Source organism: Heteronotia binoei, chromosome 18, assembly GCF_032191835.1.
Source record: "Heteronotia binoei isolate CCM8104 ecotype False Entrance Well chromosome 18, APGP_CSIRO_Hbin_v1, whole genome shotgun sequence".
NCBI lineage: Eukaryota > Metazoa > Chordata > Lepidosauria > Squamata > Gekkonidae > Heteronotia > Heteronotia binoei.
In genome coordinates this window covers 17,049,541-17,075,312 of record NC_083240.1, presented here as the reverse complement: position 1 = coordinate 17,075,312, position 25,772 = coordinate 17,049,541, and the positions used below count along the sequence as shown (strand labels likewise).

General features: G+C 43.6%; 1 protein-coding gene across 1 annotated transcript; it reads right to left on the bottom strand.

The window, feature by feature from the left end:
- Nucleotides 1-350: 350 nt before the first annotated feature.
- Nucleotides 351-17,106, bottom strand: LOC132587340 (arylacetamide deacetylase-like 4). The gene is made up of 4 exons (XM_060259615.1): nucleotides 16,930-17,106; nucleotides 5,986-6,202; nucleotides 3,780-3,843; nucleotides 351-1,131 (listed from the first exon to the last, which is right to left on the bottom strand). The coding sequence occupies exons 1-4, from the start codon at nucleotides 17,104-17,106 to the stop codon at nucleotides 351-353; spliced, it is 1,239 nt and encodes a 412-aa protein (XP_060115598.1).
- Between the last annotated feature and the right edge of the window lie 8,666 nt (nucleotides 17,107-25,772).

The following is a 25,772-nucleotide window of genomic DNA, read 5'->3' as shown; positions in this document are numbered from 1 at the left end:
TATTAGGCCACACCCTCTGATGTTTAACATGGGGGTTGTAGAAAAAGCCCCACAGGAGCTCATTTGCATATTAGGCCACACCCCCTGGCACCAAGCCAGCTGGAACTGCATTCCTGTGCGTTCCTGCTCAAAAAAAAAAAGCCCTAGTTATAATGTTTGCTGCCTCAGGGATCATATTTGAGTTGAAAGGCAGAATAGAAAGGTTTTAAACAAATGAATAATTTTTTAAAAAGAATACATTGGTTTTTCTAGTATTTATTTTACTGTTTTGGGAATACAAAATTAACACTTCTATATTGCTGGAAAGGGGGGGTAACACTCAACACAGGGGATTTCTCAATATTATACATTTATAAACTTTTAATGTACTTCACTACATTGTCTACTCCTACATTGCAACATGGAAAACTTAAAAACCAATGACTAAAAAAGTAAAATACCCCTTGAAATCCATCCTTGAGATGACACCAGGACACCCGGACACCATTGTCTTCTAGCCGCTTCTTGTACAAGAGCCCATCGTCTCTCAGAACATCAAATTCACAAGTTAAAATGAAAGTATCAGGGAGTTGGGAAAAGACTTCATCTTCAGCCAGAAGAGGGCCAATGGTTGGTTGGTATAAAGTCTTTATTAAAAAATCTATGTTGTTAAAAGGGGAAGTGAGTGGTGAGGTGTTCTGAACAGGGCCTTGCATTTGCAATTTCTCAGGGATATGATCCAAATGTAGCCATTTCTGGTACTTTGTTATAACATCTTTGGGCATAAACGAGTCATTCTCTAGGTATTCCAACAGTGTCTTGCTGGTGCTGAGGTACCAAGAAATGAATAACAAAAAAACTCTGCAGGACACAATGGGGACAAAATGGTTCTGTTGATAAGAGGGCAAATTGAAATCCAGACATTGAACCAAAGGGCTGATCAAGATCTGGGCTCGAGGCTTGGGGAAATGTGGCCGCCTCACCAACTCTTGGACCACATAAGCAGCAACCAGGCCTCCAAAGGAATCTCCACTAATTATAATCTGAGCAGGATCAACTCCGTATTTCTCTGCAGTCTTCATAAAGAATGTGGTAGCACTCAGACATTCTCTGAACTGTGTGGGATATTGATATTCTGGAGCCAGATGGTACCTATAATAAAAATAAGTCTTGTTTCTCTTGTTTAAGTCTTGTTTCTCTCTTCTTTTACTTAACATCCCCCTCCCCCCAAAAAAAACCCTGAAATTCATTGCCATTGGAGGCAGTGAGGGCCACAAACATACAAGGGTTTAAAGGGAATGAGACAGATTCATGGAGGAAACATCCATAACTGGCTATTATTCATTACGATGAAAGAGAATTTCAAATATTCAGAGGCAGAAAACCTCTAAATACCAGTGCTAGGAGGCAACATCAGGAGAAGACCTTAGCCTCTGTGCCCTGTTCATTGGCACTTGGGTTTGGCAAACCCCAGGTGGGGGCAGGGGATTCCCCAGTTTGGAGGCCCTCCCCCCTGCTTCAGGGTCATCAAAAAGTGGAGGGGGAGGGAAATGTCTGCTGGGCACTCCATTATTCCCTATGGAGACCGATTCCCATAGAGTATAATGGAGAATTGATCTGCAGGTATCTGGGGCTCTGGGGAGGCTGTTTTTTGAGGTAGAGGCACCAAATTGTCAGCATAGCATCCAGTGCCTCTCCTCAAGATACCCTCCAAGTTTCAAAAAGATTGGACTAGAGGGTCTGATTCTATGAGCCCCAAAAGGAGGTGCCCCTATCATTCATTATTTTCAATGGAGGGAAAGCATTTAAAAGGTGTGGGGTCCCTTTAAATGTAATGGCCAGAACTCCCTTTGGAGTTCAATGATGCTTGTCACAACCTTGCTCCTGGCTCCACCCCCAAAGTCTCCTGGCTCCACCCCCAAAGTCCCCAGATATTTCTTGAATTGGACTTGGCAACCCTATTGGCCCTCCAAGTGAGGTGGATTAAGTGTCGTGTGAAAGGTGATGCTGGACTAGATGGACCACAGGTCTTATCCAGCAGGGCTTCTCTTATGTACATTTGTTGCCCCTATAATGTCAAGCATGCATGCAAAACTACAAATAGGAGTAAAAAAAAAAAAAAAGGCAACATTTAAATTACTTGTTAAAATAAGAAGCTGGTAAAGCTCCACATCATTGATCAACATTGTAAACCAATATTGAAAATTCAACAAACAGAGCAAGAGATAATCTTTCTCTCTTCATTCCACAACTGCAGAAAAATAATCAAACAATCATTTCTTAAAATACTTTCTTCCCTTCAAGAAATGTCACAGTTTGTCATCTTTAAAGAAGTAAAATGTGGTTATATTTTCATTTAAAAATAACACCACCACTACAGATTTCTTTGATGAGGGTGGCTTCATTTCCCTAAATATTCCACATTCCTCAGACTATTCTGGAACATCCCAGTAATGACCTGAAATAGCGGTTTTCAAGTACAGCTAAGGAAGGGCTTTTTTTTGTAACAGGAACTCCTTTGCATATTAGGCCACACACCTCTGATGTAGCCAATCCTCCAAGAGCTTCAGTAATAACAGCCCTGTAAGATCTTGGAGGAATGGCTACATCAGAAGGGTGTGGCCTAATATGCAAAGGAGTTCCTGCTACAAAAAAAGCCCTGAGGTATTTTTTTTATGTTTGCTGCTATTGTTTATTCTTGCCTATACACAAACCTGTCCCAAGAGGTGCAAACCTCCACCCCACCCCATGAACACCACTGAATTTCGCAGTAATGCATTTCATAGCATTGGAAAAAGTACAGAAAAGGGCAACTAGAATGTTGAAAGGGTTGGAAAACTTTCCCTATTAAGAAAGGTTAAAATGCTTGGGGTTCTTTAGCTTGGAGAAACATCGACTGCGGGGTGACATGATAGAGGTTTACAAGCTTATGCATGGGATAGAGAAGGTAGAGAAAGAAGTACTTTTCTCCCTTTCTCACAATAAAAGAACTTGTGGACACTCAATGAAATTGCTGAGCAGTCGGGTTAGAACTGATAAAAAGAAGTACTTCTTCACCCAAAGGGTGATTAACATGTGGAATTCACTGCCACAGGAGTGAATAGCCAGCTTCAAGAGGGGATTGGATAAATATATGGAGCAGAGGTCCATCAGTGACTATTAGCCACAGCATATTGTTGGAACTCTCTGTCTGGGGCAGTGATGCTCTGTATTTTTGGTGCTTTGGGGGGGGGGGGGCACAGTCGAAGGACTTCTAGCCCCACTTGTGGACTTTCTGATGGCACTTGTTTGTTTATTTTTTTGTGGCCACTGTGTGACAGAGTGTTGGACTGGATGGGCCATTGGCCTGATCCAACATGGCTTCTCTTATGTTCTTAAACAGTTTATTCTTTATTTAATTTTTGTAATCAAGAGAAAGGTGGAAAATATATAAAGTAATAATAAACTGGTTAACCGGGAGCTGGTTTCATGTAGTGGTTAAATGTGCAGAGTCTTATCTGGGATAACCAGATTTGATTCCCCACTCTTCCTCTGCAGACAAACAGCTGGGTGACCTTGGGTCAGCCACAGTTCCCTCAGAGCTGTTTTCTCAAGAGCAATTATCTCAGAGCTCTCTCAGCCCCAACTACCTCACAGGGTGTCTGTTGTGTGGAGGGGAAGGGAAAGGAGATTGTAAGCTGCTCTGGGGCTCCAAATGAAGGGCAGGGTATAAACCCAACCTCCTCCTCTTCTTCTTCCACTGCTTTTTATCATAATTTGATTTTTTCAGCCCAATGTTTGGAAAAACTGGGGTCACTTACCCAACAGATACTACCACTGTGTCACTCTTCTTGGTTATGTATCGACACACTCTTTCATACGCATCTAAAAGAGGGGGGGAGAGAAGTTGTGAGTTTAGTTTGTAATTATGACTGTGAATGGGTGTGTTGCATTCACTCTGGTTTCCCTTGATGTAAAACTCCTGGTGAAAGTCAGTGCTTATGACAAAAGAAAGTTAGGTTTCCTTAATGGGTGTAGATGATTCCTTAATGGGAGCTACTTAAAGCTAACAGAAATGCTGTAAGGGCACTGTCACATGCACTAAAGAACACACTTTCAATCCATTTTCAATGCACTTTGCAACTGGATTTTACTGTGTGAAATGGCAAAATCCACTTGCAAGAGGTCGCTGGAACAGGCTGAAAGTGCCTTATTTAGCATGTGTGAAAGCACCCTGAGTCTCCAGTAAGAGAACTAAACCCAGGAACGTCTCACAGTTCTTAAAAGTGCAGACATCGAATGTGTCACACTGTTCTGTTTACATTGCCTTCTGTCTTCTAAGTACCAGTGAATAGGAAATTCTACAATGCAGAAACTCTCTAAAGAGCTTCCCATCCCAACCCACCCACCCCCCCCCCCCATCAAATGAGACACACACATACGTGTTTTGATCCAATACAGTGTCTGGAAAGCAGCTAGGACAGTGTACAAGGAAGACCTTTTTAAAAACCTTAAAGCCCACCTATCATTTGTTTCACATAGTTGGCAGAAGCTAACATGGTGATATAGCTAGGTGGCGCTGCCTGCTTCTATGGGAGTAACAAGTGGTGGGTTTCCCAGCTTTGGAACTTAGATGGAAGCCACTTGTCAGAAAGAGGCCAAGTGAAGCCGCTCTCTGCAAAGAGCCAGAGAAAAATGTCTGGGCTTGATCTGACTGCAACATGGGTATCCTCCTGGCCTGGATCTTTCCTCAATGGAATGTATAGAACAATAAGGGTTCACAGGTAATGTATTGCTCATGTCTTAATCTCTGGGATTGCTCTGGGAGGGTTTCCATCCCTCCAAATGCTATAAAACATGAGAGCAAACCACGCCTCCTTATTCAATCAGGTCACATAGACAGGTTGTTCCCCCGTTACTCAAGTAATGGGCCTCTTAGACGTGGTACGATGCCTGTTCTCATCTTTAATTTCTAAATGAACGTCTTCACATCTAGAACAGGTAATATTTGCCCTCTTCAACAGTCCCTGAAGTTCCCTATTGCTCATCTCTATTCTCCTTGCTCTTCGTTGTGGTTTTTTGTATTGTTTGTGTTTGTGATTGTATTTCTACATGTTTTTCTACTAAACGTTTTAAAATATTTGAACTCTGGAGTCTTCCTTCTGATACTGGACCTTTATATTGATAAAAGATCAGCTTCTGAGCTCTACCTAGGTCTACCTCTTGCTAATTCCCCCATCTAACAAGGAGACAACTAGCATTTCTAGTAACAGAGGAATCTGTCCCTTTCCCTCCTGTGCCTGAAAGGTTGTTGACCTTTCTTGAAAGAACTTCAAACAGAACAAACTACTCTTAGCTGTTAGATCTGAGTTAAAATCTTGCAGAGTTTTGCTCACAGAATAACTGTGTAGATACATATATACCAGAGGTGGCCAAACTGTGGCTTGGGAGCCACATGAACATATGAAGCTGCCTTATACTGAATCAGACCCTTGGTTCATCAACGTGACTATTGTCTACTCAGATTGGCAGCGGCTCTCAAGGGTCTTAAGCTGAGCTTTTTCATGCCTTATTTGCCTGGACCCTTTTTAGTTGGAGATGCCGGGGATTGAACCTGGGACCTTCTGTTTACCAAGCAGATGCTCTACCACTGAGCCACCGTCCCTCCCCAATGTGGCTCTTCCACAAATAGCGTGTTGCTCTTGGAGCCCTCACCACCTTGTTGGCTGCCTTGCAGAAGGCTTTTGTCTCTTTAAATCACTTCTCTTCAAGCCAAGCTAGCCAGTGGCTTGGAGAATGTACTTAAAGTTAAAGTTATTTTCTTTCTACCACTTCCCCCTCCCCATCTATTTTCCTTCCTTCCTTCTGTCTTGCGGCTCTCAAACATCTGATATTTATTTGATGTGGCTCTTACGTTAAGCAAGTTTGGCCATGCCTGGTATATGCCATGATTAGTGGTATATATTTATATAGCATGATTCCTCCTTTCAAAATTATTATTGTAAAGTGGTGCATTTTTTTTTTTACCAATGCTTCCAACTGTGCCAGTTCCTCCATGGAAAAACATGATTCCTTTCCTCTTCTCAGGAGAGGGTCTTTTGACTTTATAGACCCTCACCAACACATCTTCAAAGTATGCATCCTTGATAAATAGACTTGGGTCTGCCATTGGCGGGATTCCATCTGTCAGGATCCTCAAAATGGTAAAAGCCTTACAAAGACCCATCTTCCAGAAAATATACTCCTGTCGACAAATGACAGAGAACACAGAAATTACTTACTGCTGACATGTAAACACACAACTGAATTTAAACGTATGTTGTAAAGATCTTCCAAGCGGAGAAGATGCACACCCTCCAACATTCACAGATTAAAACAGGGAAAACCTGTTTGTTTGTTTGTTTGTTTAAAGAAAACGTATTCTCACATCAAGTTTGAGTGCTCAGTTCCCCACTTATTCTGCTGTATGTTTTATTCATCAATTCCTCTGTAGCAGAGGTGGCCAAACTGTGGCTTGGGAGCCACATGCAGCTCTTTGACACATATTCTGTGGCTCCCAGAGGTCGAGGAGGAACTTAATGCAGGTTTGCTATGAGTAAGTATGCTTAGCATCAGGAACTCAGTCAGCCTCAAGTGCTGACCCATAGGTAGTCGACTATTTCTGCCATGTGTGAGGCGAGGAAGGAGGGGGAAGTAGGCAGGCTTGCAAACTCTTTTCCACAACAGAAGTCACCCAGAAACCTAGAGTGGAGAAAGAGTGTGCAAGAGCCAAGGGAGCCACTGGAAGGAGGGACAGGATTACAGAGGACAGTGCAGGATTCCCTTTTAGTTCTATAGCTCTTGTAGGAGCTGCATCTATTAACCTTGGTGTCAAGGCAGGACAGATGCATAATGATGCAAATGGTAGTTAGTGATCTGTATGGTATATGTGTGTTTCCTTCTCCCAGTGATGCCAAAAAGTAATTCCCCTAACCTTTTCCTATGCTGGTCTTATGGAGACTGTTATTTCCAGCTTTTTTTTTTTAAAGTATCCTTCCAGCATGGTCATGTTGTAAAGTGCATACATATGTATTTTTTTCTTTCTGTGCAAAGGGAGTATTAAAGAGTTTTAATAAAGATGTGTGTGTAGTATTTGTTCATGTCTTGCAGTTGTCAAACATCTGATGTTTATTCTATGTGGCTCTTACATTAAGTAAGTTTAGCCACCTCTGCTCTGTAGCTGGTCCTGCACTGTTTTCAGCACCAAAAGGGTCTCTCTGCTTTTGGTTAAGGATATGCTTACCTATGGGAGGCATGTGGGAAGGATCCTCCAGATGGTAAAATAATACTATTGGATCCCTCCCCCCAAATGGAGTCCATTTCAAACATTGCCGGTGTTGTTCCTCTGTGGGGGGGGGGGGGAGAGAACATACTGTTCTGTGTGTAAGAGGCCTGACCCCATCCAGGGTTAGCAGGACCCCCATGCGACTCCTCTTCCTCACAGGTCTGCTGTCATCACTCACCATTTGGCAGCTGCCCAAGGCTAGATGCCATGAGGTAGGAAGTCCCAGGCTCCTCCTTAGGGTTGCCAGGCATTTCAGTCAATTCCTAGAGCTACCCTTTCTCGCTTCTGGTAAGAACTTCCAGTAAGTACATAAGGCTGCAGTCCAAGCCCCCCCCCCCCCCCCCCCCAGGGACTAAATGCTGTTGAAAATAGTATACTCACCTGCTGAAGCTGCTTATCCCAAGGTTTGTGGCCACCCTAAAGATACTGAATTCTCGCTGGTAATACTATCCAATAATACTTCCGGTCTTGTGTAGACCATCCTAATTACCTTTCTTACAAAGCTGGTGTCCAGTAGCACCTTTAAGACCAACAAAGTTTTATTGAGAATGGAAGCTATTGTCTGCTGAAGTGTGCTTTTAGCGCATGAAAGCTTACATTCTCAATACAACTCTGTTGGTTTGTTGGTTTGTTCTATTGCTTCAGACCAACACTGCTGCCCACCTGGATTTATGTTTCTTACAGCGTAATTACTAACACTGATAAGAGTTATTCAGGTGGGTAGCAACAGAACAGTTTGTGTCCAGTGGTGCCTCTAAGCAAGGCTTTTCTTGTAGCAGGGAATCCTTTGCATATTAGCCCACACACCTCTGATGTAGCCAATCCTCCTGGAGCTTACAGTAGGCCTTGTAGCAAGAGCCCTGTAAGCTCTTGGAGGACTGACTACATCAGAGGTGTATGGCCTAATATGTAAAGAAGTTCCAGCTACAAAAGAAGTCCTGCTTCTAAGAGTAACAGAGCTTAATTTTGAGTATAGACCGGGAGGGGGGGGGTGGAAATTACTTAATGTAAGAGCCGCATAGAATAAATGTCAGGGGTCTGAGAGCCATAAAACATGATCAGATATTTGAGCGCAAGAAGAAGAGGACAGCAGATTTATACCCCACCCTTCTCGCTCTCTGAATCAGAGACTCAGAGCGGTTTACAATCGCCTATATCTTCTCCCCTCACAACAGACACCCTGTGAGGTGAGTGGGGCTGAGAGGGCTCTGTTGCAGATGTAGAAACAAAAGAATATTGAGGGGTGCTGACCTGATATGTCTGTGTGCTGTTCATGCAAGCAAGCAAGTTCATGCGAACAATGACACAAGAAGGCAGATGTTTAAGATTTTGTTCCCTTCCTTCCTGTTTATCTGATTGTTCCTTAGCAGTTTGCTTGCTTCATTTCGCAGCACTGCTAGAGACAACATCCAGAGATAGGAACACTTTTTGCCAGACAAACGTAGCAACTCCAGCACCTAGCTATCCGTTTTGCTCTAGGCCAAAATGCTCAGTTGGCAAAGGGCCTGTGAAAGCATGAACTGAAGGCACGAGGATGTGAGAAGCACAAGCAGATGTTCTATTTGTTTATAAAGGAATCTGAAGAAGCTCCTTCAGGTCCCCCATAGAATTGATCCCAGCTACTGAAGGGTAATGGGGGTAGGGTTGCTAAATCCAGGTTGGGAAACTCCTGGAGATTTGGGAATGGAGCCCAGAGAGGAGAGAGACTTCAGTGGGGTATAATGCCACAGAGTCCACCTTCCAAAGCTAGGGTGACCAGGTTCAATTCAAGAAATATCTGGGAACTTTGAGCGTGGAGCCAGGAGATTTTGTGGGTGGAGCCAGGTGCAAGGTTGTGACAAGCACAATTGAACTCCAAAGGGAGTTCTGGCCATCACACAACTTTTAAATGCCTTCCCTCCATTGGAAATAATGAAGGATAGGAGAACCTTCTTTGGGGGCTCATAGAATTGGACCCCCTGGTCCAATCCTTTTAGGACTTGGAGAGTATTTTGAGGAGAGGCACTGGATGATAAGCTGCAAATCTGATGCCTCTACCTTAAAAAACAGGGGCCCCCCAGATACCCACAGATCAATTCTCCATTATACCCTATGGGAATCGGTCTCCAAAGGGAAAAATGGAGTGCCCAGCAGACATCCCCCCCCCCCCACTTTCTGATGATCCTGAAGCAGGGGGAGGGTCTCCAAAGCAGGGGATTCCTGCCCCCACCTGGGGATTGGCAACCCTATTCAAAGCATCCATTTTCTCTATGGGAACTGATCTCTGTACTCTGAAGATGCAGTTCTAGGGGATCCCCAGGTCCTATAATCAGGAAAAAGAAGGTGCCAGAACTCTCAAGAGGGAAATGAAGGAGAAACACATGGGTGCACCTCATGAACTTTTTTTTTTTTTTTGGAGTTTAAACTTTTTATTAATTAAAAACAAAAATACATTCCAACAAACATCAACTATAATACTAATAACCATAGAATCTACCTTACAAGCCATCCTGTTATGAATACAATATGCAGAGTGTATTTCTAATATAAAGCAAAAGTTAAATACTTATCCGGTAATTTACACAATGTTTTTTGTTCAGATTGTACATAAGCAAAAAAGTGAAACCATTTCTCTACAAACATGTTTTTATCTAGACCTTTATCGGATGCTTCAGAATTTTTTATGGTAGTAGCCAGCTTATCCATTACTACTAGGTCCCAAATTTTTAGAAACCAATTACGTTTAGAAGGCAAGACAGGGGCTTTCCAATGGTGAGCTATTAATAATTTTGCAGCTAAAATAAGCATTGAAGCCAATTCATGTTTATGCTTAGGCATTTCCCCATTTTTCCAAAGGTTAAGCAAAATGGAGTCGGGGGTGAAGGGCACTTTGTGATCAATTATACGTTCAACAGTGGGCAAAATTTTCCTCCAGAATTCCATCACAACAGGGCATTCCCACCAGCAATGAATAAATGAGCCCTGGAAGCCACACCCTCTCCAGCATTTGGCATCTTTTGATCTTTTGGCGTAGAAAATCTGTAGTGGTGTCAGGTACCATCTGGAGAAAATTTTAAAGTTTTGTAGCCTCAAATTCAATATGGGGGTATGAAATAAATAAGATGTCCAGAGTTTAGACAAACATTCTAAACTGATAGTAGTCCCACAATCCTTGTTCCAAGCCTTCATAATTGAGCTGTCTAAAGGCATGTTTAAATTACTTAGTGCTTTATAGATAACAGCAGTCTTTCCTTTCATTTTGGGTATCGGGTCCATTATGGCTTCTTCAAATGCTTTCAAAGGTCTATTTAATTGAGACAAAATATTTGGGTTGTGCAATAAATGATGTAACTGATTGTATTGCAACCAGTCGGCCCGAAAGAGATATTTTCTTTCCAGGTTCTTTAATGGCCTCATTGAATTATTTATAATTAGGTGTTTAAATCTGAGTATACCTGCCACTCTCCAGTTCTTAAAACTTGAATTGTCTTTTGCTGCAGGGAACCAGTCCTGCCCCAAGAAAACTGTTGCTGGAGAGGGATGGGGTGCTAATAAATTTCTATATCTGTCCCAAATATTCAGGGTTAATTTCAGAAAAGGATTCAATTGAAGACTAGAATTACATGGATTAGGCTTGTTCCAAATTATTTCATACAATAAATTTGGTTCAATAAAGGATTGCTCTATACGTACCCAATCCTTATCAATTTGAGGAACAGCGTATAGCAAAACATATTTTAGTTGAGCCGCCAAATAATATTTCTCTAAATCTGGAAGTGCTAGCCCACCTTGTGACAAAGGTTTCACTAAGGTCGAGTAGGCTATCCTATGTTTTTTCTTTGCCCATATAAAATCCAAAAATAATGATTTCCATTTTTGAAAAATCTCTGGTTTAATGACAATGGGGAGGTTCTGAAATAAGAATAAAAATTTTGGTAGGACAAAAACCTTAATTTGTTCTATTTTTTCTAATAAACTCAATGAAAGTTTCTCACAATCTTTAAAAGTTGTTGTTATAGATTTTAACAGAGGATCGAAATTATCTCTAAAAAGATTTTGCAGGTCCAGAGGAATTAAAATACCTAGGTGTCTAAAGTGAGATTTCACCCATTTAAAGTGAAATTCGCGTTTTAACTTAGATTCTAGGTCAGGACCTAGCCAAATAGGGTATATTTCTGATTTCTGAAAATTTATTGTGAAACCTGCAACTCTTCCAAAGTCTTTAATTAAGGCTATTAGTTTATTTAAAGAAAGCAGAGGATTTGTACAGTAAAAAATTGCGTCGTCAGCAAACAGACTTAATTTGTAGGAAGTTTTTTGAGAGCCAATAAGCACTCCCGTTATATCGGGGTCAGATCTTACTGCCATGGCTAGGGGTTCTAAAGACAAGGCGAACAAAATTGGGGATAGGGGGCATCCTTGTCTAGTTCCTCTGGAAAGTGTCCAGCTCTGGGAATTATGATTGTTGATGGACAAAAAAGCTTTGGGTTCTTCATAAATAGCCTGTATTGAGCGTAAAAAATTGGGGCCAAATCCCATTTTCTTTAGGACCTCTTTCAGAAAAGGAATTTCTACCTTGTCAAAGGCTTTTTCGGCATCAAGAGAAAGCATGACTGCCTCTGTTTTAGTGTTCCTACAAAAATTTATAATATTCAGAGTTTTTCTTATGTTGTCTGTTATTGATCTTTCCGGGATAAACCCAGCTTGATCTTTATCAATATAGTTAGGAATGATTTTATTTAGTCTGGCAGCTAGAGTAGAGGAAAAAATTTTAAAGTCATGATTGAGTGTAGAGATTGGTCTGTAAGAACTTACATTTAGTCTATCCTTATCTGGTTTAGGGAGAACTATCACTTTTGCTTCTTTCCATGAATCAGGCATAGAACCTCTGGCAAGCACCGAATTGCATGTATCTAGGAGAGGAACCAAAATATTAGGTAAATTTTTTTTATAGAATTCCGATGTCAAGCCATCATTTCCTGGGGCCTTATTATTTTTCATAGTCTTTATGATTTTTTGCAGTTCTGTACTCTCAATAGGCTTTTCCATAAAACTTAAGTGTTCTTCTGATATTTTGGTTTTAAAATTAATTTTATTAAGGAAGTCATCAATGTTACTCATCTGTGGATTATTAGAGTTGTATAGCTCTTTATAGTATTCTAGGAATTGTGCCGTTATTTCTTTTGTTTTCAAATGCATCTCGCCTTTTGAGGATTTTACAGCATAGATCAACGAAGAATTCTGTTTTTTGACTATCCTATTTTTTAGTAGTTTTAGATATTTGGGAGATTTGGTAATATACCTCTGCTTTAAATACATTAATTGTTTTTGGATTTGGGAAGTTTCCAATACAGCTAATTTTTTGCGTTCAAATTCTAGCTTTTTAAAGGTTTTTTTCCCACCAAATCGCATATGCCTCAGCTCTAAGGTTTTAATCTTGTTTTGTAGTTCACTTATAGTTTTTTGTTTTTCCCTTTTATAGTGAGTCGCCAGAGAGAGGAGGTTACCCCTCATGACTGCTTTAAATGCATCCCACACAAGTTCCTGTTTTACCCCACATGATGTATTAAAACGAAAATATTCTTCTATCTGCTTAATAACCAATTCACAAAAACTTTGGTCATTTAATAATAAAGAATTTAAGGTCCATGAGTGGCTAGTGTCTTCTCTGTTATGTAAGTCAATGGACGCTGAAATAGTTGCGTGATCTGACAAAGTTTGGGAGCCAATTTCAGCCTCAGTTGTATGCCTCAGCAAACCAACAGACATGAGTATGTAGTCAATACGAGAATAGATGTTGTGGACTGGAGAGAAAAAAGAATATTGTTTTACACCTGGATTCAGTGTTCTCCACACATCATTCAAGTCATATTTTAAGAACAAAGATTGCAGTTTAGGTTTGCTTTGTACCCTTGTCGCCTCAAATCTGTTTTTGTACGTTTTATCTAGCTTAGGATCATCTATTTGATTAAAGTCACCTCCAATCACTACTTCTCCCTTCTTGAACTCATTTAATTTTGAAAAAACAGTTTCCAGAAATTCCATTTGGTTATTATTTGGGGCATAAACTGACGCTATAGTTAAAGGTGAGCCATCAAGAATACCATTAAGGAACAGAAATCTACCATGGGGGTCAACTAAAGTTTTTTCATAATGGAAGGGGATATTTTTAGATATCAGTATGGCAACTCCTCTCGCCTTGGATGAGCCTGGTGCTTGAAAGCTTTGCGAGAACCATTTAGACTTTAGGATGGGATCACTCACTTTCTTGCAATGAGTTTCTTGTAGACACAAAATGTTAGCTTTCTTTTTATACATAAGATTTGAAATTCTTTTAACCTTGATACAATTTCCTAGACCTCTGCAGTTCCAAGATACTATTTTTATGTGGTTAGACATTTTTGTACTCAATATTACTTCGACTTTCTTAAATATAGTTCAACTTGACAGCTTGTCCGAGTAGATTCATATACAACCAGAATAAACAAAATTTTAAACCTTTACTATGTCCTCTAGTAAAAAGAAAAAGAAAAAACTATTTAACAATTTACAAAATCCTCAAATAATGGGATTCAGTTCCACCCCTCTACCTATGGAGAGGGTTAAGAGAGCCTTTAAACATAAAGCTCACACGAAGGAACTGAGAGTATAATTGCACCAAACCTTAGGCCAAGTACAATTACACTTGAATACGAGGAGGGCACTATAAATCTGTTGGAATTCAAAATAAGTGCTCTCTCCCCTCCCATTACTGTTTTACAAAATTCTATGGACTACTCTTTGGCTTATCAGAGTTCAGTAGGTTCAGTAAGATTTACTTAATATAATTAATTAATAAAATTATTACAGCAACCTATTTGTTATCCCCTCCATCTATAAAAAAAAAATATTTGCTCCAATTATAAACACAGTAGAAACAGGAATAACCCTGTCATTAAATAATAATAATTCACTTCTAGAATACATGCATTACTAGTAGAGTAGGATATCACTATTTCCTGGAGGTTTTAAACCGAACTATGTGTTTTAAACAATGAGAATATTATAATTAACAACCTGTGCTATCTTCAAAAATCAAGCCTCCAGTACTTAACTTGCTGAAACAGAGAACTCAGTGCCCAAGAAGAGCTACTGCACAGATCTGATTTAAGTGAACCAGCAAACCTGAGACTTAAAAAAGAGATAAGTAAAATTAAAGCATTGTAATAGCAGTACTTCGAAGGCTTAACGACTGTAGTCAGTGGTAGGTAACGTCCTGCAATTACCCTTTACACAGTAATGGCGATGCCCGAAGAGCCGCTTCTGCACAGAGCGGTTTAAAGTGAATCAGCATACTTAAGACATAGAAATAACATATATAAAGTTAAAGAAATATAATGACAGAACTTATCGGTCTTGGCAGCTTTGGTCAGTAGCAGGTATTGTCTTTCGGCTCCTCATACCTCGACATCCTAAAAAAACCCCCAACAACTGGCAATTGCCGGCACCAAAGCGAATTGATGGGGACCGCACCAGTTCTTGAAAACAGCATACAGTCAGGTTATGTCTTTATCTACTGCAAGCAGTTGTTCCTCCTCTTCTTGGTTGAGTGCGATGTTCATAGCTGCTAGTAAAGCCTTCCCCGTAATGCCATCAGACGCTTGGAAAAGCGCGCCATTTTTGAAGATCATGATGTCAGAGGCTGGACTCCAGCGGAACTTAATCTTTTTTTCAAACAGCTTCGTAGACACCATTCTCAGTTGTCTTTTTTTTATATAGCTTCTGGAGAAAGGTCCATGAGGAAAAGGATTTTTTTCCCCTTAAATTTGAAGTCAGCTTTACGTGCCTCTTGGAGTATAATGTCTCGAGCCTCCAGGGAACTAAATTGCACGAGGATGTCCCTCGGTCTGTTTCTCCCCAATGCTTTTGAGCCCAGTCTATATGTTTTAGATATGTTATTAGGCGAAATGCCATCATTTTTCATGCATTTGTTAAGCCATTCCACCACCAGTTTGGTTAGGGAAGTATTATCTTCCGCGCCCTCCTCCACCCCCCTAATTTTGAGGTTCCTTTCTCTCCAGCGATTTTCCAGCATCATGATTTTTTCTGACGCCCTCATTTCAAACTGTTGCAGTGATTTTATTTCATCTTGTGCAGCATAGAGCATTTCAGTGGCATTTTCTGCCACTTTAGAAGTTTCCTTTAATTCAGCTGCTAGTGAGTCTAGTTTTAAATTAACTGGCTGGAGCAAGCTTGTCATTGAGCTTGTAAAGAAATTACATATCTCCTCTTTGAAAACAAACAGATCTTTCTTTGTTATTGGGCCTCCATTCTTGTCAGAGTCATTTTCTGTTTGGGAAGAGTTAGTAACGGGGGCCATTTTAGCTGGTGTTAAGGGCCCTGTCTCTCCCACAATGGTTTTAGAAGATAAGGAAGGAAAAAAGTTTTCAACTGACTTAACTGGTTGTTTTGATGATTTAGGCGTCTTCCGGGCACTTTTCTTCATTGTTTGTGCCTTTTGGTGATGTCCATAGCGATTTTTATTGAAGGAAAGGAGGCAAAGAGAGCAGAGCTAACTCAAAGCACGTCTGCCATCTTAGAGCGACGCCCCGCCCCCCTTCACCTCATGAACTTTTAAACATTTTTTGAGAACTTTGTTTCCATGAAGAAGTTCCAGAACGCCATTCCACTGCATTCCCCCATGGGGGAAAACCCTGCATATGAAGAATAGCGGAACCCAGTTTAGGCCTGGGGGGGGGGAGATAAAGGTAGCCCCCTGTGCAAGCACCAGTCGTTTCTGACTTTGGAGTGACGTTGCTTTCACAACATTTTCATGGCAGACTTTTTACGGGGTGGTTTGCCATTGCCTTCCCCAGTCATCTATGCTTCCCCCCCCCCAGCAAGCTGGGTACTCATTTTACCGACCTCGGAAGAATGGAAGGCTGAGTCGACCTTGAGCTGGCCACCTGAACCCAGCCTCCGCTGGGATTGAACTCAGGTCATGAGCAGAACTTAGAACTGCAGCTTTACCACTGGGCGCCATGGGGCTCTTTTAGGCCTAGAAATCCCCCTCTTAACAACATCGCAATGCCTACTTCTTCCCAGACACCACCAGGAGGCAGGGGGGCCTCTCCTCCATACATTCATATTTCCTTAACCTTTGCCTCTCAAAAGCTCACCCCCACCCCAGGTTGCTGTCAAACTTGAACCTAACTGTTCTATTGCAAACCCGCACGGTTGCCTGCTAAAACTACCTCTTTGCCCAGTTCCACACTAGACCTTTAATCCTGGTTTAGCCCTGGCTCGAAACTTGACATTCTACACTTGAATCATAGAAACCAACTGTATGAGTTTGTGATTCTATGATTTTAGTGTAGAAAATCAGTTTGGGGACAAGGCTGAACCAGGATTAAAGGTCTAGTGCAGAATTGGCCAATTTGTGACGAGATGGGATTTGACTTTTTTAAAAAAGTTATTTATTATTCATTTATTTTATTTAGTATATTTCTATTCCGTCCATTCCCCGTAGGGCTCAGGGAGGAGTAGAGTATATAAGAAAACAATAAAATACAATAAAAAACATTTTATAAACGAACAACTCAACAGCACTCAGGAGATTTTCCATAGCATCACAATACTGCCCAGCCTGGCCGTCTCACCTCATGACATCTCTCATCCAAATAACTTACCAGAGCAAAGCCCACGGACATCGCAATATGTAGTATCCTGATCTTCAGAGGCTGACAGATTCCCGGAGGAACTTCTGTCGTGAAGAAGTGGTAACAAACGGCCCAGACCAACAGCAGGCAAACGGCAGCAACCAGAAAGGCAAGTGCCGGCCACAGAAGATCCCATAGCAACGCCATCATGTCTACAGAGGTGGGCTAACAAACTGTGCCTTTGCAGTCCCCGGGTGAAGTGAATACATGATAGGGAGGTCACACATCTCCCATTATATGTGGAGAGGAACTGATTAGTAATAAGAATCGTTTTCCGACACACTGCACTCTTGCAAGACGTTTCAAAGAGGACTGTTAACCAAGCAGCCGGCTTTCTCAGGTGCCTGAGGGCTGGGTTGCTTAATAATCATGAGAGGCAGCACTAGAGAAAGCTCCACTCCTTCTTGCCCAATATTTTTCTAGGCCATTGTCTTGTAACAGGCATTCCTGGACTTTCTCAAGCTGTGGGTGTGAGATCAGCTTGCAGGCAAGCTTGGCAAATGTGTCCCAACTCCTCTTCTAGAAGAAGATGAAGATATTGGATTTATACCCCGCCCTACAATGCATATCTCAGAGTGGCTTACAATCTCCCACAACAGACACCCTGTGAGGTGGGTAGGGCTGAGAGGGCTCTCACAGAAGCTGCCCTTTCAAGGGCAGCTTTGTGAGAGCTATGGCTGACCCAAGGTCATTCCAGCAGCTGCAAGTGGAGGAGCGGGGAATCAAACCTAGGTCTCCCGGATAAGAGTCCGCGCACTTAACCACTGCACAAAAATGGCTCTCTAGTTCTTCAGCTTCATGAAAGCCCTTTTCAAGTACAACTCCTGCGATAGCTATGGCTGACCCAAGACTATTTCAGCAGCTGCAAGTGAAGGAGTGGGGAATCAAACCTGGTTCTCCCAGATAACAGTCCGCACACTTACTCTCTCTCGGCTTGACTTCGCGAACAAAGATTTAAGAAGGGTGAAGTAGTCCACGTCTGCTGCAGGCTCGCTGGTGGCTGACAAGACCAATGCAGGACAGGCAGATCCGGCCACAGTGGCTGCAGGGAAAAGTCTGATTTGGGGTTAGTGCTGTAGCAGTGCGATTCTTCCTCAATCTCCTTTTGTCCTCAAGACCAGCTATGCGTGCGTTCTCAAAGGAAGAGACAGCCTGGTGGATGGTGTGCCTCCATGCTTTGCGATCTGAGGCTAGGTCAGACCACTGGTGATGGTTGATGCGAAAGGTGCCAAGGGATTTCTTCAAGGAGTCCTTGTACCTCTTCTTTGGTGCCCCTCTATTTCAATGGCCGGTGGAAAGTTCGCCATACAGAGCAATCTTGGGAAGGCGGTGGTTTTCCATCCTAGAAATATTCCCTGCCCAGCGCAGCTGCGTCTTCAACAGCAGTGCTTCGATGCTTGTAACTTCCGCCCTCTTGAGGACTTCAGTGTTGGTCACAAAGTCACTCCAGTGGATGTTGAGGATGGTGCGAAGGCAGCGCTGATGAAAGCGCTCAAGGAGTCGCAGGTGATGACGGTATAAAACCCACGATTCGGAGCCGTAGATGAGGGTTGTCATCACAACTGCTTTGTAAACATTGATCTTTGTGCCTTTTTTCGGGTGTTTGTTGCTCCACACTCTTTTGTGCAGTCAGCCAAATGCACGGTTTGCCTTTACCAGCCTGTTGTCGATCTCCTTGTCAATCTTGGCATCTGAGGAGATGATGCACCCCAGGTAGCTGAACTGCTGGACTGTCTTCAGTACTGATTCACCCACAGTGATGCAGGGAGGGTGATAATCTTCCTGGGGTGCAGGCTGGTGGAGAACTTCTGTCTTCTTCAGACTAACTTCTAGGCCGAATAGCTTGGCAGCCTCTGTAAAGCAGGACGTCATATGCTGCAGAGCTGATACCGAGTGGGAGACGAGTGCAGCATCATCAGCAAATAGTAGCTCTCGGATGAGTTTTTCCATTGTCTTGGAGTGAGCCTTTAGTCGCCTCAGGTTGAACAGGCTGCCATCGGTGCGATAGCGGATGTAGACACCATTGTCATCATCTAGATCTACTGTGGCTCTTTGAAGCATCATGCTAAAAAAGATCGTAAAGAGAGTTGGCGCGAGAACGCAGCCTTGCTTTACACCTGTGCCTATTGGGAAGGGCTCCGAGAGGTCCTTGCAGTGTCTGACTTGGCCTCGCTGGTCTCCATGTAGCTGGATGATCATGCTGAGGAACCTTGGGGGACATCCTAAACGTTCCAAGATTTGCCACAGGTCTTTCCTGCTAACGGTATCGAAAGCTTTGGTAAGGTCGACAAAAGTCACATATAGACCCTTGTTCTGTTCCCTGCATTTCTCTTGGAGCTGCCTGAGAACAAATACCATGTCGGTGGTGCTCCTGTTAGCTCTGAAGCTGCACTGACTCTCTGGGAGGAGTTCTTCTGCAATGGTGGGCACCAGTCTGTTCAGGAGTATTCTGGCAAGGATTTTGCCTGCGATGGAGAGCAGAGTTATCCCCCGGTAGTTGGAGCAGTCTGACTTTTCTCCTTTGTTCTTGTATAGAGTGATGATGATTGCATCGCGAAAGTCCTGTGGTAGTTTGCCTTGTTCCCAGCAGGTGACAAGTACTTTGTGAAGTGTGCTATGTAGTACTGTGCCCCCATGCTTCCAGATCTCTGGTGGGATTCCATCAACTCCCGCTGCCTTGCCACTTTTCAGTTGCTTGATGGCTTTAACAGTCTCTTCTAGGGTGGGGATCTCATCCAACTCTGTTTTCACTGGTTGAAGTGGGGTGAGGTGGATTGCTGAATCTTGAACTACGCGGTTGGCACTGAAGAGAGCCTGAAAATACTCCGACCACCAGTTCAGTATGGATGCCTTGTCTGTGAGGAGCACTTGGCCGTCTACACTACGCAAGGGACTCTGAGCCTGATATGATGGGCCATATACTGCCTTCAGGGCTTCGTAGAACCCTCTTAAATCACCAGTGTCTGCACACAGCTGGGTTCTCTCTGCAAGCTTGGTCCACCACTCGTTCTGAATGTCTCGAAGCTTGCGCTGGAGGTTGCTACATGCAGCGCGAAAGATTGCTTTTTTCCCGGGACAGGAGGGCTGAGCAAGATGTGCTTGGTAGGCAGATCTCTTTTTCGCTAGTAATTCTTGGATCTCTTGATTGTTCTCGTCAAACCAGTCCTTGTTTTTCCTTGTGGAGAACCCGAGGACTTCTTCAGAGGTCAACAGGATGGTAGTTTTTAGGTGTTCCCAGAGTGCTTCTGGAGAAGGGTCTGTGGGGCAACTGTGGTCCTCAATTCTTGACTGGAGTTTTGCCTGGAAGGCAGCTTTAACTTCAGCTGACTGAAGGCTGCCAACCTGAAGCTTCCTTCAAGGGATACCTCCTCTCCTGGGTGTGGGTTTAAAGTTAAGACAGAGATTGCAGCGTACAAGACGATGATCCATATGACATTCCGCACTGCACATTACTCGGGTGTGTAAGACATCTCGAAGGTCTCTCTGGCGCACCAGAATGTAGTCGATAAGGTGCCAGTGCTTGGACCGTGGGTGCATCCAGGTTGTCTTCAGGCTGTTCTTCTGCTGAAAGATAGTGTTGGTGATGGTGAGCTGCTGCTCCGTGCAGAATTCTAGCAGGAAGCGCCCATTATCATTGCAGTTGCCAATGCCGTGTTTGCCAAGTACTCCTTTCCAGGCTTCTGAGTCTTTACCTACTCTGGCATTGAAGTCGCCAAGGATGATCACCTTGTCCTCTGTAGGGGTCTTCCGTACGAGGTTGCGTAGATCAGCATAGAACTTGTTCTGTTCTGCAGGATCTGCTTGAAGAGTTGGGGCATACACACTGAAGAGTGTTGCATGCTGCTTGTTTTGAAGTGGGAGGCGCATGGACATGATGCGATCTGAGTGACCTGTTGGCAGGTTTTTGATTTTGGAGGCAATGGAGTTCCTGACCATGAAGCCAACGCCAGAAAGGCGGCTCTCAGCCTTTGACTTACCCGACCAGTAGAGGGTATAGCCAGCACCATGTTCTTGGAGACTACCTTCCTCAGGGAAACGGACCTCACTGAGAGCTGCTATGTCAATATTCAACCTGAGAAGTTCGTGGGCAACTAGAGCAGAGCATGGTTCTGATGTTCCAACATGCAAGCTTAAGTCTTTGCACACTTTGTGAGGCAGGTGCATGCCTTTTCTTTGTTGTTATTTTTTGACCGCAAGTAAGGATGCCCGTTGACCGCGGCTAGCCAACTGGGGTGGGGGAGACGAGCTTTGTTTAGGCCACCTTTTCTAGGCCCCTCTCCATGTGGAGCAAGCAGTGCTGTCCTTACATAAGGCTGCTTGGTCATTCAGGGTGCTGCCGAAAGATGCTTTCGTCTCCGGGTCAGCATCAGGCGACCAATACCCTGAACCGCCTACATGCAGGATTGGGACTGCGGCTTCCAGTGGCATCTTCCACCTGCCGTTTCACCCCTTGCCCATCGCTGCAGGACTTGGTGTGTTGTGGGCTGTGGATGTGGATATGCCCTTCAGGCCTGCGCAGAGGAATTTTTAGGTGAGGCACAGTGTGCGGAGTACTGGCTCCACCCTTTCACCTTGGGGTCATCTGCCATGGCCCGGTAAGCTGGGACGCCGACAGCGAGTCCTCCAGGTGGTAGGTGTTACATTAACGAGCTCTATCTGCCCGGGTTTGATGTTAGAGTTTTCCTTCTCTTGGCTGACGAGGTTGGTGAGCCCAGCCTGCCCATCCAGTTATACCGCCGGACATTCGGTCGCACCATGACGTGGCAAACTCTGTGAGAAACGGGGGGGACCAGCGAGAAGGTGTTGCCATGGATGCAGTAATGCAGGAGAGGCCATTGCAGTGACCATCTGCCAGGCATAGCCGGACAGTGACCACGCGGCGTTCACTACACCAGGAAGGAGAGGCTATGTATTGCACATACACTTTCCCTGGGGGGGCAGGATACCCAAGAGGGAGCCCACCCCTCCCCCCCCCGCACACTTAACCATTACACTAAATTGTAATCCGTAATCCACTGTAAACTGTAATCCAATCTGGAGGTTACAGGGGCAGGGAACAGCGTTGCTAGATCAGAAGAGTCTAGATATGAATGTTTCTTATGATTCAAAGAAAAACTGAGGAATTAAATATGACATCAAACATACAATTGTGCCTCACTTTTTATTGAAAGAGAACACCAGAAATGAGATTGGTGGCTCTTCTGGACAGTGTGGTGGATTTAAACAGTACTTTACAGGGCAAGGAGAAATGTTTGATGCATTCATATTCTTACAAGAGCCTGATAGGAGCCCTACTTACCTCCTCTCTCCTAGACTGGTGGTCCCTGGACACTGTATGGCTACCAATTGCAGAAATGGTGAGCAAAATCAATCAGTCAACTAGTGATTATAAATGAATGCTGTCTTTTGACATTATTGCATGTAGTTGCATTTGTGCACAACCTGATGGGAGGCATAATGTCTTTTCATTCTCATGTCTTTTCATTCCCTGTGCCTCCATGATCCCAGATAAAATCCTTTCAAAAACCTTGAAAAACAAGGAAGTGAAACTCCACCTCCACCACCACTGTGGTGCAGCTGCAAAGCTCTTCAGCATCTATTTGAGGTCACAAACAGCTCTTTGAGAACCTCTGCAAACCTCTGCCCATCTTGCAAGCAGCTGTGGGAAATTTGTTTGAGGTGGCAAACAGATCAGAGGTTTGGACCATGGATGGTCACAGTTGTCAAACATTAGCATGTTTGCTTATCAAATGTGTTCACTAGGGGTGTGCATTTGGTTCGGCGGAACTGAATACAACCCCGAAAACAGCTGATTCGGATACACCGAATTCTCTGACCTGATTCGGGAGCTATATACTGCAGCTGTGAATTGCCGCTGAAATTCGGTGGCCAATCGGCCCCATTATACCCCATAGGCCATTGAAGTCAATGGCAAAATAGGGTATAATAAAGTGCAGCTAGGGGGTAGGGGGTTTGAGGTAGAGGCTCCACATTTTCAGGGAAGCTTCAGAAGCCTCACTCTTACAGAACTCCCAAGTTTCAAAAAGATTGGACTGGGGTTCCCATTCTAGGGGCACTCAAAAAAGGCCCATTTCTCCCAATGGTGGGGGGAAAGCAATCAGTCAGTTTTCCCACTGCAATAACTACAACCACCCAGTTGCACTTCATTATACCCTATTTTGCCATTGACTTCAATGGCCTATAGGGTGTTATGGGGAGATATGGGCACCCATTTTGGGTGTCACTAGAATGGGACCCCCTGGCCTAATCTTTTTGGAACGTGGGGGTTCTGTAGAGGGGAATCCCTTGCATCCTCCCTGCAATTTTGGAGCCTCTACCTCAAAACCCCTCCCCTCCAGCCACCTTTCATTATATCCTATTTTGCCATTGATTTCAATGGCCCATAGGATATAATGGGGCCGTATATTCAGGAATAGCCAGATATCTCCCGAATCAGATTTGGCTAATGAATCTGCTATTAGGAGATTTTTTTTTTAGCCCCAAATACCCCTGAATCCGAATTTTCTCCGATTTTTTTTTTCTTTTGCACATCCCTGGTGTTCACCTCAAAGTTTATAGCATCAACCTTAAGCAAGTACAGGAAACTTTTTTTGTGGATCAACAGGGCTGAGCTCCATTCCTTATATATCATCCCCAAAGGAAGATGGTCTGAGAAACTCCAGTCACATTCTACAGGGCATCTTACATTAGGTATGTAAAGAAATGGATATTTTCTTTGGAGATTTGAACTGAACAAAATCTTCACTCAGAGTTTAAAAAGCTTTTTCTCTCTGGGCAGAGAACAGACAGGAGGGGGGAAGTCAGTTCAATTGCTTTCCAACCTCATCTCGACAGGGCTGCCAAGCACCCGGGCCGGGCAGGGGTTCTCCCGCTTTGGGGTCCCCAAACGGCTGGCCCACAGTTTTCCACTTGAAAGTGACATCGTGCGCTGATGATGTCGTGCGCCAGCTGCTGTAGGTGTTTCTGGGAAAACTCTATGGTTTTCCCAGATGATCTAGCAATTTGGGAGGAAAACTCTATGGTACCGTGGGGCCACGAGGGACTTGGAAACCCTAAATCTCAGCCACCTTTTAAGAAATCCTAACAGGCCTAGTAAGAAACAATGGGATGGCCAAATTCTCTGACACCCCCCCCCCCCAGTATGAAACAGAGATTTGGATGTATTAAGTCCTAGAAGGACTTCAGGAAGAAACTTCTGGAGATTTCAGGAAAAGTTTCTTTGACTTGGCCTGAATGGATCAGTGGGAGACAAAAGAGAGATGATAAAACTGCTGGGAGCAAGGAGGAAAGGCTCTTGAGTGCTGATTCCATCAGAGCTGATGGAACTCTTAACTGAGGTCTGGAGGAGGCAGACATTCAATTCACTGGCCTCCACCCCTGAAGGAGGCTTGAAGGTAATGTAAGAATCTGGAGCTTTCTAAGTCTTATGTTTAACAACTAATACAGCATGTATCAAGGGAGGAATAAAGGATCTGCATTTTACTCAGGGCTTTTTTGTAGGAAAAGCCCAGCAGGGACTCATTTGCATATTAGGCCAAACCCCTGATGTCACCATTGTTTCATACAGGGCTTTTTTGTAGAAAAAGTCCAGCAGGAACTCATTTGCATATTAGGCCACACCACCCCTGACACCAAGCCAGCTGGAACTGCATTCCTGTGCATTCCTGGTCCAAAAAAGCCTTGGTTTTACCATTTTCTTTTGAATCCCTTGCTCAGTCCGTTGCCAAACTAAAATATGCTTGTGACATTTTCACTTTTTAAATAAATGCTTTGTAACTTTTGATCCTGGTAGTGCCACATAGACCTCTGCCATCTTGAACACGCTATTTTAAAAGCAGTGCCAGGAGGAAGGGAGAGGGTAGTCCACTGGCAAGTGGCCACTCCCCCAGTGTAAGCAGTAAGCTGTCCCCATGGTAACCAGGTGCTGTGTAGCGGGAGACACAGAGGCAAGGCCTCAGAACTCGGAAGGGAAGCTGGGAGTCCTTGTCCTCCCAGTCAGCAATTCCAAACAAGGTCAGGTGGTGGTGATGGTTGAACAGAGAGAGAGAAAAGCCTCTCCCAGTGTTGGGAAAACCTTCGAAGGCAGGGTGGAACAGGACCTGCAGGTCAGAGCAGGACTGATCCATCACATTTATATTTATATGATCTAACATTTAGCAGCACTTACCAGAATTTCATTTATGGAACCAGGGACTTCAACAGAGTTTCTCTGTATACACTTGCCCAACCATGAAGATAAGAACATAAAAACATCCCTGCTGGATCAAACCCGTGATCCATCTAGTCCAGCCTCCTATCTCACATAGTGGCCAACCAGTTACTAGGGAGGGCCAACAATAGTGCATAGAGGCCAAGGCCTTTGCAACAGAACAGGGCTTTTTTTTTTTTTTTGGAGCAGGAACGCACAGGTATGCAAATGAGTTCCTGCTGGTAACAATTTTTAAAAGCAGTGCCAGGAGGAAGGGAGAGGGTAGTCCACTGGCAAGTGGCCGCTCCCCAAAAACAATGGTAACATCAGGGGGTGTGGCCTAATATGCAAATGAGTTCCAGCTGGGCTTTTTCCTACAAAACCAGGTATGATTTCCTTCATTCTCAGAGTAAGATGATCCATAATAAGAGAAAGATGTTCGGTTGTGACATTCTAGTTGTGGAATGCCCTGCTCCAATTGTTCACCTATTGCTGAACAGCTTTTGGTGGCTGTCTCTATTCTCACCATAAGCCTTTGTTTTGGAAGGCTTTTTCAACAATTTCTTGAATTGTGTGCATTCCCTAGCAGTGTTGAACTTAATCT

What these genes read in the sequence shown, in the direction of transcription:
- LOC132587340 (XM_060259615.1), bottom strand. Translation starts at nt 17,106, where the DNA reads ATGGCGTTGCTATGGGATCTTCTGTGGCCGGCACTTGCCTTTCTGGTT. An exon ending in TGGCACAGTTGGAAGCATTG is followed by an intron (nt 3,844 to 5,985) that starts GTAAAAAAAAAA and finishes CCCCTCTTTTAG; the next exon opens with ATGCGTATGAAAGAGTGTGT. An exon ending in ACAGTGGTAGTATCTGTTGG is followed by an intron (nt 1,132 to 3,779) that starts GTAAGTGACCCC and finishes TTTTTATTATAG; the next exon opens with GTACCATCTGGCTCCAGAAT.